Source organism: Nesoenas mayeri (genome assembly GCF_963082525.1).
Source record: "Nesoenas mayeri genome assembly, chromosome: 19".
Classification (NCBI taxonomy): domain Eukaryota; kingdom Metazoa; phylum Chordata; class Aves; order Columbiformes; family Columbidae; genus Nesoenas; species Nesoenas mayeri.
In genome coordinates this window covers 5,239,885-5,254,107 of record NC_137568.1, presented here as the reverse complement: position 1 = coordinate 5,254,107, position 14,223 = coordinate 5,239,885, and the positions used below count along the sequence as shown (strand labels likewise).

General features: G+C 39.4%; 1 protein-coding gene across 4 annotated transcripts in view; it reads right to left on the bottom strand.

Moving 5' to 3' along the window:
* Positions 1-14,223, bottom strand: part of TNRC6C (trinucleotide repeat containing adaptor 6C) — a 90,163-nt gene that overhangs the window by 63,350 nt on the left and 12,590 nt on the right. For 3 of the 4 annotated variants that reach the window (XM_080356226.1, XM_080356225.1, XM_080356227.1), the window contains exons 1-2: positions 9,300-9,565; positions 8,355-8,376 (exon numbers count right to left, since the gene is read on the bottom strand). In XM_080356226.1, coding sequence (XP_080212352.1) covers positions 8,355-8,376; positions 9,300-9,362 — 85 coding nt within the window. In that variant the 5' untranslated portion in view covers positions 9,363-9,565. Of the gene's footprint in view, positions 1-8,354; positions 8,377-9,299; positions 9,566-14,223 lie in introns of those variants that run through there. The other variant, XM_080356228.1, reaches the window with a different exon arrangement.

The following is a 14,223-nucleotide window of genomic DNA, read 5'->3' as shown; positions in this document are numbered from 1 at the left end:
AAGCTAAATTAACTTATTGCATGTCACCAGTGAGAAATGACTGTTCAGAGGTAATTTTCTGTACTAATATGTAATAGAGTTAACTCTCTAAATTGAATTAAATTAATTAAATGCCACTCCCAGTAAATCAGATTCTATTACATGAATGTTAAAAGAAATTAAAGATGTTTTAATAAAGATTACTAATAATAACTTAATATTATTACTTCATTTTAATTCAAAAATTCTGCTCAGTTTATTTTAGACACATGTCTTCCCCTTACTAGGAAGGAATACTTAATTACTCCACATGCATTACACACATTTATTTCATACAGATGTGCTTAGACTTATCCAAAAGAAATAATACCAGTATTTTAAGGCAGGTTACAAAAATAATAACTCTTTAATGGCTTTGCAGATCTGCCTATCAATGCATTATTAACTTCTTTGTTTAAAGTAGTTTCTTGCACATTAGAAAGTCAGCTGGAAGGCAAAATCTAAGGTGCCCCAGCTCCCAGTGTAAATAAAGGGCAAGTTATAATTCTCAACTGACGGTATTAATGCTGTGCTGATAACCCTGACTTTAACTCGTATTAAAGACCCACCAAAATACTTCAGGCAAAAATGGGCCCTATGTAAATAACATTAATCATTTTTCAGAGTTACGACCCACATGATTACTTCACTTTTCAAAAAGAAACTTGGTTTACATGTGAGAAAGCAGCTATTAACAGCAGGGGGAGCACACGATATTGTCGCATCTGCACTGGCCACGCTGACCATGACGCCTGCCCAAGAACAAGGTCCACTTCGAGTTCTGTTAAACACCCATAGAAAAGTCAATATATCCATTAAAGGAATGTGGGAAATAAGTATTTTAAAACATTTCCTAAATCTCAGTTGAAAAACAGGCATGAAAGCAAACGTGAAAAGCAAAGGTGCATTAATGCAGCAACAATTCAATGGAGCAGTCTTCATATTCAAAAATGTAAATTAGTATTCAGGGACCAAACTAGAGAAACTTTTCCAAAGATGAGAAACAGGAATTATTATGGTTTGAAAAACAGCCTGAAAACACTAATACAATGAAAAACTGCATGGGTTGTTAAGTAAAAAAGTGGATACACAAAAAGGCCCCTGCAGAGGAGGGGAAAGATCTGCTCTCCACATACTGGGCAAATCAGTCAAGAAATAACAGGCATAAGTTACATGAAAGACTGAAGACTGTTCAGGCCGAGTGCAAAGACTATTCATACTTTCCAGCAATAATCAAAATGTCTTTCAAGAACATCTGTTGGGCCTGTCCGACAGTGGGGAGATGGATAAGACAATCCCCTCTTGCTCATCTAAAGGGATATATTTAGTCCTACGATTCTAAGACACCAGTGTGGCATTTGAATTTTTAACGGAGTTGAGGACTTGTCACTTTTGGAGCTCAGTAACTCATGTGCTTCAAAACCAAAGTTCACAAGAGCCTCTCTGGCCTTGGAAAGGTGAAAAACTGCTGGCGAAAAGAAAAAAAAAAAAAAAAAGAGACAGAAGAAGCAGCCAAATCAGAAGTTATGCCAGAAATGTCAAGGGCATCCCAAAAACAAGAGGGCGGATGTTCAGGAAACTCTGTGATAAGACAGAGGAAAATTACTTCTGCTAACATGGGAAGAGGCAGTCAAGAGCTTGAATCATACCCCAAATTCAGCTGTTTTCCAGGGCAATGGCAATAACAGTTGCTGACAGGCTCAGGGCAGCTGAGGAGTGTCCAAAGCATTTGGTGCTATGAACCACAGGTCCCACGAGACAGCTCAGGATGAGCCTCTGCTGCCCGGCCACAAAGCTGGGGCAGGAGGCTTGAAAAGAGAACCACCTCTTCTCACGGTGATCCTGAACCTGCCATCAGCCTCATGAGTAACCACCCCTTCAGGTGCTCATACACACTACACCACCTAAACCAGTTCAGGAATAACCTGAATGGTCAGGTGCACAATGCAAACCTGACCAGAATGCTCCAGAGCATTTACCAAAGCATGAGCTGGTTTTGAAGTAGTCCCATAGGATTTGTAAAGTATGGGCTACCACCTTTAACAACTCAGGAAAAGCATTAAAATAATCTAGCAAACCACAGGGAAGTCAGGAGGCAGCTGAGATTCTCAGAGCAGAGGAATGTCAACACCAGAGACTCAGCAGGAGAACACAAGGTCCCTCAGGCCAAAGGCTTCACACACAGCACAGAAGAATCAAAACACATTTTCATTTCCTTCATTTTCCAAAGATAACCCTCTACAGCATTTGTAGAGTAACTATCCCAAACTTGTGTACTAACGTTACAGGTCAAAGCTGGTTTCATACTTCCAAAGGAAGGGATTGAGAAATATTAGAAAACTGGCATATAGCTCAGAACAGTTAGTACCAAACTGAGCTAAAACATTCCCTAGTGAACATCTTTTCAAGCTTACGGTTTGCAGGTCTTATAGATCACAGAATCACAGAATGTCAGGGATTGGAAGGGACCCCGAAAGCTCATCCAGTCCAATCCCCCAGCCAGAGCAGGAACACCCAGATGAGGTTACACAGGAAGGTGTCCAGGCAGGTTTGAATGTCTCCAGAGTAGGAGACTCCACAAGCTCCCTGGGCAGCCTGTTCCAGTGTCTGTCACCCTCACTGAGAAGAAGTTTCTTCTCAAATTTAAGTGGAACCTTTTGCGTTCCTGTTTGATCCCATTACCCCTTGTCCTATCATTGGTTGTCACCAAGAAGAGCCTGGCTCCGTCCTCCTGACACTCACTCTTTATATAACTATAAACATTAATGAGGTCACCCCTCAGTCTCCTCTTCTCCAAGCTCCAGAGCCCCAGCTCCCTCAGCCTTTCCTCACACGGGAGATGCTCCACTCCCTTCAGCATCTTTGTTGCCCTGTGCTGGACCCTCTCCAGCAGTTCCCTGTCCTGCTGGAACTGAGGGGCCCAGAACTGGACACAATATTCCAGATGTGGTCTCACCAGGGCAGAGTAGAGGAGCAGGAGAACCTCTCTGACCTACTGACCATAACCCTTCTAATCCACCCCAGGATGCCATTGGCCTTCCTGGCCACAAGGGCCCAGTGCTGGCTCATGCTCATCCTGCTGTCCACCAGGACTCCCAGGTCCCTTTCCCCTATGCTGCTCTCTAATAGGTCATTCCCCATTACATTTATGTGTGATACATGCCTCCTCCAGGTAGTAAGATGATAATCTAATAATGGAAAGCCGTCAGTAAGTTCTCACGGAGAAGGCACCAGAGCAGACAACAGTCTCCCATAAAATAATGATCTAAGTGAGACAGTCCTCAAGGCAGAGGAGAAACTGCCTCAGGTACATGTTTCTTTGAAAGAAGCTCAAAAGCAGATGACAGTCTTTAGTTCAGAAAGTAAAGGAGGACCAATGTGATAAAACTGATGAGCTGTGCCACAAAGCCACTGCCAAGAAAACAAACGTCAGACTGTGCTGGGTGGGTAAGAAAGCCAAGAAATGCAGGGTGGGTGTTCCCTGTCTGCTCTGTTCTCAGCAGATAGAAACCATTGTGGTGGTACACTAGAATGGAAAAACACATCTGCTTACTAGTACTGGGGCACATACGCTCTGACGGACAAGCATCGGATGACACTCTGTTTATAATTGAAAAATAGTTATTTGATAAGCCGACTGACAGCATAACAGAGTATATGCTATTGTCTGAACTGTTATAAAAGTATAGCAGGTTGACCATTTCACAGTCTACATGCTTAAATATTCTGCATTAGGCAATGCCCATTACCAAAAAAGTGGTCTATTGCCACACATGAAAGTACACACTGTGGGCAGATAAATAACCATAAAACAGCATGCTGTTTGATCATAACTGCCACTATTATCATTGTGTGGCTCTGTTAAAATTCATATTCTAGAATATACAGTTGTCAACGACTATATTGGCAGTTGTTTTGGTTTCCAGAAAGGAAGTCGGGGATTTATCTGAGAGGCATTACCAAGGGGCACCCTGACAATTAGGTCTAGATGAGAAAAGCCAAACTAGTGTTATCTGCCACCAGAAACTGAAGATGGCTTGTCACAGCTGTCCCACCTGAAACGACAAGCAGGAAATCAAGTTTATTTTCTGTACTAGTTAACTCCAAGCCTCTCAGCTCATTCTTCTGGCTTTGTCTCTTTGAATATGTGAATTTCTTCTCTTGTCTGCTCTTTTTTTTTTTCTTCTTGTATTTTCTACTGCTTTTCACCCAGTATTATGGCAGGGACCCTACAAATTATCCTCATACTCTATTCTTTTCAGATTGTAAGATCTTAATTACTTCCCTATCAGAGAAGCAGTACCTCAGTCAGTCATAAGAAGAACAAATTCATGTTTCTTGAAAGATACTTATAATAGCAAAACAACACCATAATAACGTTTACCAAAAAGAAAACATTATTGTGTTATAAAGCCTTAACATATAGCAATAGGTTATCATTAGGTTATCAAACGACAGCATATTAGGATCTAATTGAAGAACTTATTACACTGCTCCTCCTCCTTCTGCAATGATGATTTATGGCACATTTTGTCACGACAACATTCAGCAGTTCAGTACAAACACAGCACTTAACTAACAAGATGGCAGAGGCAGATATCCAAGCATAAGCTATAAATACTGGAATGAGTCAGAGGTTGTAAGTCTGTTGTAAATCATACCTGATTTGTAGGCTGAAACACATTTCCTAATCTTATGTAAAAACCTCTGCTGGTTCCTACAAAAAAATGATACAAACTAGAAAAACTCAAAGCTTTTTTTTTTTAAAAAAAGACCAACTGTGTCATACACTGTCTTAATTCCACTTCAAATACTGATGAGATTCTCTACAAAGTTTAGTTTTCCTTGTTTCCTATGGAGCTACCATTAAACATCAATAACACCTACCACAGCCAGAGAGAGCACATTATCAATGTACATAAAACTGCATTTTCCGTATAAGCAGAACCGAGTGTAGGTTACGGGAAGGTAATTCACACCCAAGTGCACAGAATTCAGCTGGGACAGGAACAGAGCAGTCAAGGAACTGACCACCTGTGTGCTGACTAAACCTGCAGCAAGATGGCTACAAGAAAAGAAAGCAGCAAAATGCACTGACCTCATAGTATTTATCGCAAGCGTAGCTCTCTTAAAAGTCCCCTGTAGTTACTAAGGAACAGCCATTTACCATCCTAGTGACTATTTACCACACAGTACAAACCTCTTACTGGTAGTTACAGCTGAGTGTTTTCATTACAAAAGCCTTTATACACAAAGTTTCTTTATCAAGTGTATATAAACTGGCAAGAGTTTACGCATTTAACATAAACACTAATAGGCTGTGCTCAACAGCCCTGTTCTCAAAAAAATTACCATAAAAGAACAGTAACGTGGAAGTACAATGCACAGCGTGCAATAGAAACATTTTCATTTCCCACCTCAGCTAATTCTACAGCGCTCCTCTCCAGCTGAACAGGAAGACTACTTTCATTTGTTTTCAAGTAATTGAGAAACATTTCAGCTACTTATCAGCTCTTCAATCTTTTTTTTCCTTTCACACACTCCCTGGAATTCTTGCCAACAGGGTATTTATAAAAGATTCTGCCTAAACAAAAACACTCTGGCAAACAATGTTGCAGAAAAAAAAATGGAAACTGAAGAAGCAGAAGACTCACAGAGTTGGATCCCGTTTAAGCTGAAAAAATTAAGTTGTTTAAAGAGACACAAGAGCTGCGTAAGGGAGCACTTCCTACCCCTGGACCAGTAACTCCAGCAGCAGCCACATACCTTTCCTGTACCGGTGGAAATGTGTGTTTATTTTGGAAAGGTTCTGTGCTCCACATCACAAATGGAAACATTCAGCTCGGTCTGAGGCCTCAGAGCAATATTTAACTGACAACACACCATTTACACACACCCACAGGAAACCTCTTTCCTCCTTACTAGTTTCTCTTTCCTGAGGCCTCACCAGCGACAGAACATGTAACAGCCAGTATCACCTTACAGCAAATTATAACCACACTCACAACACATACAAGGTTAATTACTAGATAGGACAGTATCTACACATTTTCCATTGTGCTAGAGAAATAAATGAAAATCTTAATTAAAAAAATTAAAAAGCACCTTTATCCCAGCAGAGTTTTCTAGGACAGAATAAGGTGACCAAAAGGACCAACCTTTCCTTCTGCCCCATCCTAGTTACTTCAACAAAGTGCCTTCTCCTCCAAAAATACAGCCGAGCGCAAATAAGAAACAGTATAAACATATCGTCTCCAATCAGCTGAAAGACAGAAACTGAAAAATTCTTCCATATTCCATCTCCAGTTGTAGAACTCATTTTTCTCCAATATGACCCAAACAGTGTAAGCATTTTTCATTGCTATAGCAACCCAGTTGCAGAACTGAATGATACCTATATGAAATGAAGATTTTTTTTTCTCTAAGTTACCACAAACAACTACATTAAGTCAGATTTATAAAGATCTTAGCTACCAAAATCTGGATGTAGTAACATTCTGTAAAAGCTTCAGTTCCAGCCTGGCTCTAATCTTTAATTTAATACATCACATACATTGGCATACACTTGGGGAGAATATAAGGCAGTTGTCAAAGGGTGTAGGGAGGCAACTAGGAAAGCTAAGGCCTCCTTAGAATTAAACCTGGTGAAAGGGGTCAAGGACAACAGGAAGAGCTTTTTCCAATACGTGGCAGATAAAACTAACAGCAGAGGCAATGTAGGCCCACTGATGAACAAGGTGGGTGCCCTGGTGACAGAAGATACAGAGAAGGCAGAGTTCCTGAATGCCGCCTTTGTTTCTGTCTACTCTGCCAGAGGCTGTCCTGAGGAGAGACAAGGGGTTCAAACTGCAACACGAAAGGTTCCACTTAAATTTGAGAAGAAACTTCTTCTCAGTGAGGGTGACAGACACTGGCCCAGGCTGCCTGGGGAGGTTGTGGAGTCTCCTTCTCTGCAGACATTCCAACCCGCCTGGACACCTTCCTGTGTAACCTCATCTGGGTGTTCCTGCTCCATGTGGGGATTGCACTGGATGAGCTTTCCAGGTCCCTTCCAATCCCTGATATTCTGGGATTCTGTGATTATTGAACACTGAAACCTTTTCACACAGAAACGAGCTGATACAGCAAAAACAGGGAAACAGAAATATTTAGATAGAAATGATCTTAATTCCGAATTTTTTCATTTATTTAAGATTTTAAGGGGCTTAGGTACCTGTGCTACCTTCTTCTGCTGAAATCCAAATCCCCTGTTCCAAACTACATTAAATCTTACAGGGCAGATGCAACAGAATTCAGCTAAAATCTTCTGATTCCATACTTTCTACATAAGAAAAATTTGGAAAAGAAAGCACAGAGTTTCAATAACTCACTTGCTACAGTTTCTTCATTGTGTAGTTAGACTTTATTTTTCTGAGTTCAGTATTACTGAAGCAACACTTAATTTCTGCTGTATAAATACACAAAAAGCATTTGAAACATAAGTTGTTTTGTCAACCCCATATGTTAGGCTTGGCTCTTTTCTGATTCCCAGTCGTTGGGAATCTCGGAAGCCCTACTCGCCTGTCTGTCACCTAATTATCCAGCAATAAATAACAGTGTGTATTAACTCGTTCAGAACTCTTCCACAGCCCTGAGTTCTGTGTGGTGCCATAGAAATCGAAGGACAGACTAGATAAAATAACTGTAAGGCAACAGTTGCAGAAGAGAGGCATTACCTCGACTCTCTTCCTCACCATTTTAAGGAAGATTTCTCCTAGGACACCCCGGAGTTCCCTCTCCCCAAAGTGACAACATCTTCCTTAACTCTGCTGCTTGCTGGACCATGCTGCAAACCAGTTCAATTCACTGATCAAGCAGAAATCCACACAGCAGAAAACAAGGTGGTGGTGCCAACAGCCTTCTCACAAGTTCGATGAATTGAGTTCACTCACTAAACTGAGTTGAACAGTGCATACTGGGGTAGAAATTTACTCTTTTTGTTGGTAATTAACTGTCTTTGAAATAGAACTACTAACAACTAAATGGAAAACTACATCTGTCTTGACATTAGACAAAAAAAGATGACGTATGTTGTGTTATATTTCACAGAAATTTAATCTGTATATTTTTGTCAAAAAGATGCCACACAATACCCAGCAAGATAAGCAAAGAAAAAGCTTATGCTGAGAATCCCAACATTTAGACAGCTCCTCCAACAAAACTTAAAGAACAGAACTATCCTGGCAAGATAAACTCTCCTGATTAAGAAGAAACAAAGAATAAAAAGCACAAGCACTTTTTGTAAACATACTTACAAAAAATATCAAATGGTTCACAAAGAAAAAACTTGAATTTACCTTTGGTTTTTTGTTCAGCAGCCTGAAAGAAGAAAACAACAAAACAAATCAACTACTTATCAATACGCAAAATAATACCTAACAAGTACAAGGGCTGCAGGCCTAACTTTTTGCAGAAACTGCTGACATAAATCAGGCCTTAGTTCCAGTTAAGCATTGGAGAATGTTAATTTAACTCCATGTATTTGGAATTTAAGAATGGCTACTCTTGTCTGACTAAAGCCAAAGCAGATGCCAAAGAGACGGTGTAAACCACAGCAAGCAGTAAGCATGGCAATGCCCCCACCTACCCACCCAGCCTCCTGCCCCTTGAGGTTCAGAGGCTTCCTGAACCAAAAAGTATGTTTATGAACTTTTTAACATTCAACAGAATTAACTTCTGTGAATTTGTCCAGTATCCCTTTGAATCCATACATACTATTAGCTGACACTGATTAAATGCACATTTTGTGAAGACCCATCTTTTTTTCCATCTACTTGAAATCCACCCACTTTTTTTTTTTATGATGCCTAATTTTTATATGGGAAAAGACAGTGATCAATTCCTATCCACATCCTAAGGGACGTTTAACATTAAAACTATGTAATCCAGAAAATGAGGCAGAAGAACGTACACCATAGAAAATGCATGACAGCCTCAGAATCCACAGCCACTTGAGTACCAGTTGGGACTAATGCAGTTAACTTTGCATTGACGTTGATGAGAAACGTTGGTGTGACACAGCTGGGGGAGCAGTAACTTAACATCAGGGGACAGTGAGCAGCTTGGGGAGCGCTAATGAACTGTCACAACTGCTTTTGCAGAGATTTTCTGACTGCGGCCTCACTCAAAGTCGCCAGGACCGCTCGCTAGTGTCAGAATACTTCACAGAAGGCTGCAGAATCAGTATCTGTACATTACATGTACAAGTGAACACATCATTTAAAGCAGTGGCATGAACAAACCTTTTTCTGAGCACCTTCCTTCTTTTTCTTTTCTTCCTGCTTTTTCTTTTTCTTTTCTTCCATCAAATGTTCCTCTTCTTGTGTTTCTTGTTCTTTCTCCCTGATAAGAATAAAGGTTGGGAAGAGCTTTTCAATAAGATGACCTTATATTCCAACTGTTTTTCTTTTTTTTTGATTAAACACATACTGTATTAATTTCTCATATGCATCAATTTCGTTCTTAAGGGGTTGTAAACTAAGGCCCAGATGAATGCAAATAACTGTATTTTGCGTCCATCCTATCAATTCTAGCTGAAAAATTCACATTAATACAAAACAAGACTGTTCCAGTAGCATCTTAGTTAAAATATAACCTAAGTTGTATCAAATCAAGAGAAGAACTATTTGAAACCTCACCATCTCTGGTTTCTTCGTCCATCACCGTAACGTATGGTTATAAAAATCAATCTCCCCAACATCCTTTCAAATAAATACCGATGCAAATAATTCATTTAGTTCCCTATAACTATTTTATCTTCCTTGACAGGTCTTTAGGTCCTGATCATTTATCAGCCTTACAGATCTGAGAATACTCCATGTCTGACAGGCTGAAACCATTACTATTATTATTATTAGATTTGATGTCTTTCAATTATTCATTGAGATCACTTTTAGCCTTATTATTGCTTTACATTTAACGTGCCAAAGCCTGAGGTTCCCCCCTTTTTGTTTGGATTTTTTTTCTTTGTTAAAGAAGGTCTCTTTAGTTATAATGCTCTTTGCTCAATTGTTTTATCACAACCGTTATGGGGTGGGGAAGGTCTCCTCTTTACCTACAGGAGAAACAGATATTCATTCAGATTTCACACGTCGTGTCTTCAAATACTCCCCATGAAACATTTTGCCTTCCAACTGTTTATTTTATTTTCCTTTTAACAATTTCACACATTCTTACACCATTTCCCTTTTTATTAAAAGGAATACTGTAGTCATTTTTTTTGAAACTTTGTCTCTTGCAAGGTGTTCTGGGTTTTGGCTTTTTCATTTGCCTACAAATACTCAATTTGGCTACTGTAGATGCTTTAACGCTTACAGAGATCCTACACATCATCTTTCCGATCTAAAGGAAAGGGGTGGCAGGAAATGAGGGGACAACAGGGAGCGTCTGACACGGTTTATTGCCACCTTGCCTTAAACCTTGACAAAGAGTTGTGGGTGGGTACTTGCATTACTTAGTTAACATTGCACTTAACAAAAGGTTACTTAAAATCGTACTTTAAAACAGATTATTCTAGGACTTTGCAAGAAGCGATGACTTGCATTACCAAAGAAACTGAGTTGAAACCATGATAGATTTGACTTTATTCCAGTTAGCTCTGGAGAAGAACAGAAGTCCTGGGGATTTCAGTAACTACAAAGTACCAATATTCAGTCCCTTCATTTTCAGAGCTCCCTACCCAAGTCACAGCAGACTCTACAAAGCTCATGTCTTCAAGTGAACTCTCCCAAACTGCCAGACTATTACTATGGGAAGTTCCAGCCTTTTTTGTTTTTTAAAGCAGCTGAATGAAACAAGTCAGTGCAAAATGCCAAAGTTTTTGGTTTCCTCTTGCTAGTACTTAAGAAAATCCATGACATTATAGCAATTCCAGAACACCGCAGTTACATTTAAATCCCTTTTAATAGTCAGTGCAGTATTAAAACAAAACACACCACCACCACTGGGCTTAATTTCCTGAGTTTTCTTTAAACTGCGAAGGTTCATAGACCTCAACTTTCTTGTCAGGCCTTTTTTCTAAAATCAAGTTCCTTTCCCCATTGACCAAGTTTTGTTACTTGGACTGGACTCCACTATGAAACTTCTCTATTTCCAGCCTTTCTGCCCTGTAAAGGTGCTTCTGTTTTGATGTTTGCCAAGCACTGTTTTATGTTATTCCCTCCCTTATGCAGGTAATACACCATGTCAGAGGATTTTCCAAATCAAAGAAGAGCAAACATTTTGCTCCATTAAAAAACCAATGTATTTTATTACCGTATTATCATATCAATTACAACATAAGAGGTAGAAGTGCCACTCTTAGCAAAAACCTGTTTGGTGGGTGGGGGTTTTTTGTTTGTTTTTTAATTTATTTATTTCTGAGACTAAAATAGCCTCAGATTAACTCAGAAAATTACACTATAATTTTTAATGGAGTTCAATTTTCAAAACCGATTTACATAATGACACTTCTGAATACATGTGCTTTAAATATGCTTAAAATAGAAATAAAGCTCCAAGTGGCCTCTCAGATGGCAACTCTGTTACTTCTAGGCAGAAATTAGTCATGTAAGAGCAAAACAAAAGGCGAACAATAAAAACATCGCTATATAAAGTTAGATTACATTGTCAAAGGCATGTGTTGCAGTTTTACTTCCTGAGCGACAATTTAATCTTTATTACAGGAAATACACTAAAAAAAAAAAAGAATACAAAGCTCATATGATTTAAACCAGAAGTGTCTTAGAATATACTTGTAGGGGTTTGCCTTTTCCAAATATATGGATCTTATGCATCAAAATCATGGGTGATTTTTATGAGCAGAGAGTAAAGGGTGTTACTATAGCATCCTGTTGTTTTCAAAGATGGCAACTAGCTTATTAAAACCAACCCTAAACTAAAGTTATTTTTAAAGTACACACGCTTAGGAGCTCTCTCTGCATAGGAAAGCAAGATGAAATGCAGGTCATGGTCAGAACAACTTCAAATTATGGCTATGTTCTGTCAACGCCTATTGCAGAAAGGCTTCTTAATCCCTTTAAAAAATTCACACATCTAGGCCATATTTTTTTTTTTTTAAGCTGAGTGAGAACTTCAGTTTTCTAGCTGCTGTCAGACATTGGATTGCTTTAACATCTGAAACCATAGCTGGTATTTTGAATTCATGTTGATGTGACATTCTAACAGCATTTTGCAATACCCCTTTTGGGAATATTGTATTCTTGAACTTCAAGCCAAGTCTACTTGTGCCATTTCTTGTATGGTTAATACCCACACAATGTTTTATAGTTCAAAAGTTTCTGCAATAGCTAAGGACTAAACAGAGACCTGTCTCTTCTCCCTCCATGTGACACAGCTCCAAACCTAACAACCTAATGAATTTTGTTTGCATCTATTTAAGATGTTGAAGATTTAGTCAGTTACATAGGAAAACTCCCTGGAATACCTCTTCAGAACAGCATTCTTAGTCTGCAGATGTCTTTGCTGGTTTAGCCCAATGAGAGAACAGCTCCCATACCTTAACTATGGAACACTTCTTGTACCTTAAATTTACATCCTACTTTATGCTGCAAAAACCTCCCATGATGGCTGTAAAAGTTGCTGTTACTGACAGAAATCCTACAAATTACATACAATTGCTTAAATATTGTTCTGGTTTTGACTTCTCCCACTATAGAACAGGGCATCATGCATTTCAAGCACAGACATTTTTCCTAAAAAGGATGATATGAGAGATAGAGAAAAAAAAATTCCTTAAAACAGAATTGTAAGGAATTGGTGAAGAAACTAATGGAGCCGTGCATCATTATGGGTGATAACAGAGCGTCTGGACAGCACAGACATGAAGTACAAGGTAACCACCTACCAAGTTCTCAAAAACTAGTATCATGCATTTCAAACAGAAATGAGGAAAATTACTATTTAAAAATTTCTTAAAGATCTGACTTGAAATGGTAAGAAAGAGGTGGCTGAGATCTCAAAGGCAGAAAGCAGCTTGAAGGGTGGCAATGAAATGGAATTAAAAAAATAATAAAATCAAGAGCAGTGAATACTGGAAAGGCAGGCTTCAATTAGTTCAGGACAACTGAAAAATACTGTCACATAAGAAGAGATGGGAATTGTTTCTTTGAAATCATCAAGAATGTAAATGAGAATGTGGATACCCTAACGCATAGGAGGAATACTACATAAAGCAAGAGGCCACCATATCATCAGCAGCCCTTGTTTTCATGACCACGAGAACGGATAAACTAAAATGCCACATCTGCCTATTGCCTGTTTCAGAAATATCCCACCCAGCTCTCTGAGACCTTTCTAGAGTAAACACTAGTGAGGGAAGGAGCTGGTGATAAAAGTGCCAGTTTTCCCCCTTGATACCTAGGCACAGTCATTAATCAAGGAGAGTCAAGCCAGTCCCTAATTACAAGCTATCCAATCACCTCAGAAAAGAAAGAAGCACACAAAACTAGGTCAAATAAATAAGAAGGAATATGAAAAAAAAAACAAAACAGCACAAACACACGGGGACAAAAATGAGGAAGGTCAACAATGCATTAGCATTGTGTATATAAAAAGTAACAATATCAATCTTTAAGTGCTTCATTAATAAGCAAGAGGAAGCATTAGTTTGGATACTCAGTGGGAAAGGGGGACTATGCCAGATGATGCTACGGGTGGTGAGGCGACCACTACTTTTCTTTCTGCTTTAGCCTTCTCTAAAGAGGTCAGCTGGAAACAGATGCTAAAAACCGACATGAACTGGTGCCCAGCCCACAGATGACGATGGCTGCACAGAGGGATTTCATGGTGCTCTGCCTCACATAGGAGGGCTTTGCGCCAGGCTGGTGGCAGGGACAGCAAACGGCCAACAACCAGGATGCTCCTGCCCCAGGACCTCTGTCACCACCACCACATCATCCATCCCAGCTTCCTCACCAAAAAGGGCTGGTGAACACAGTTCCATGCGAGAATCTCAGTATGTGTTTCTTAAGTGTCTTTTCCCAAATCTGGGAAGAAGGAACAGTCAAATTTCTGCAGAAAAATTCCATGAAATGGCATGGAAAAAATGGAGATGGAACTAAAGATGTTACTACCATTCCAAATAGGAAATCAGGCCAACAAAAGAAATAATAGCTTAAAAAGTCCCTAGAGAAATTGGATATTTTTCCACTGGCTGGGCATGATGTA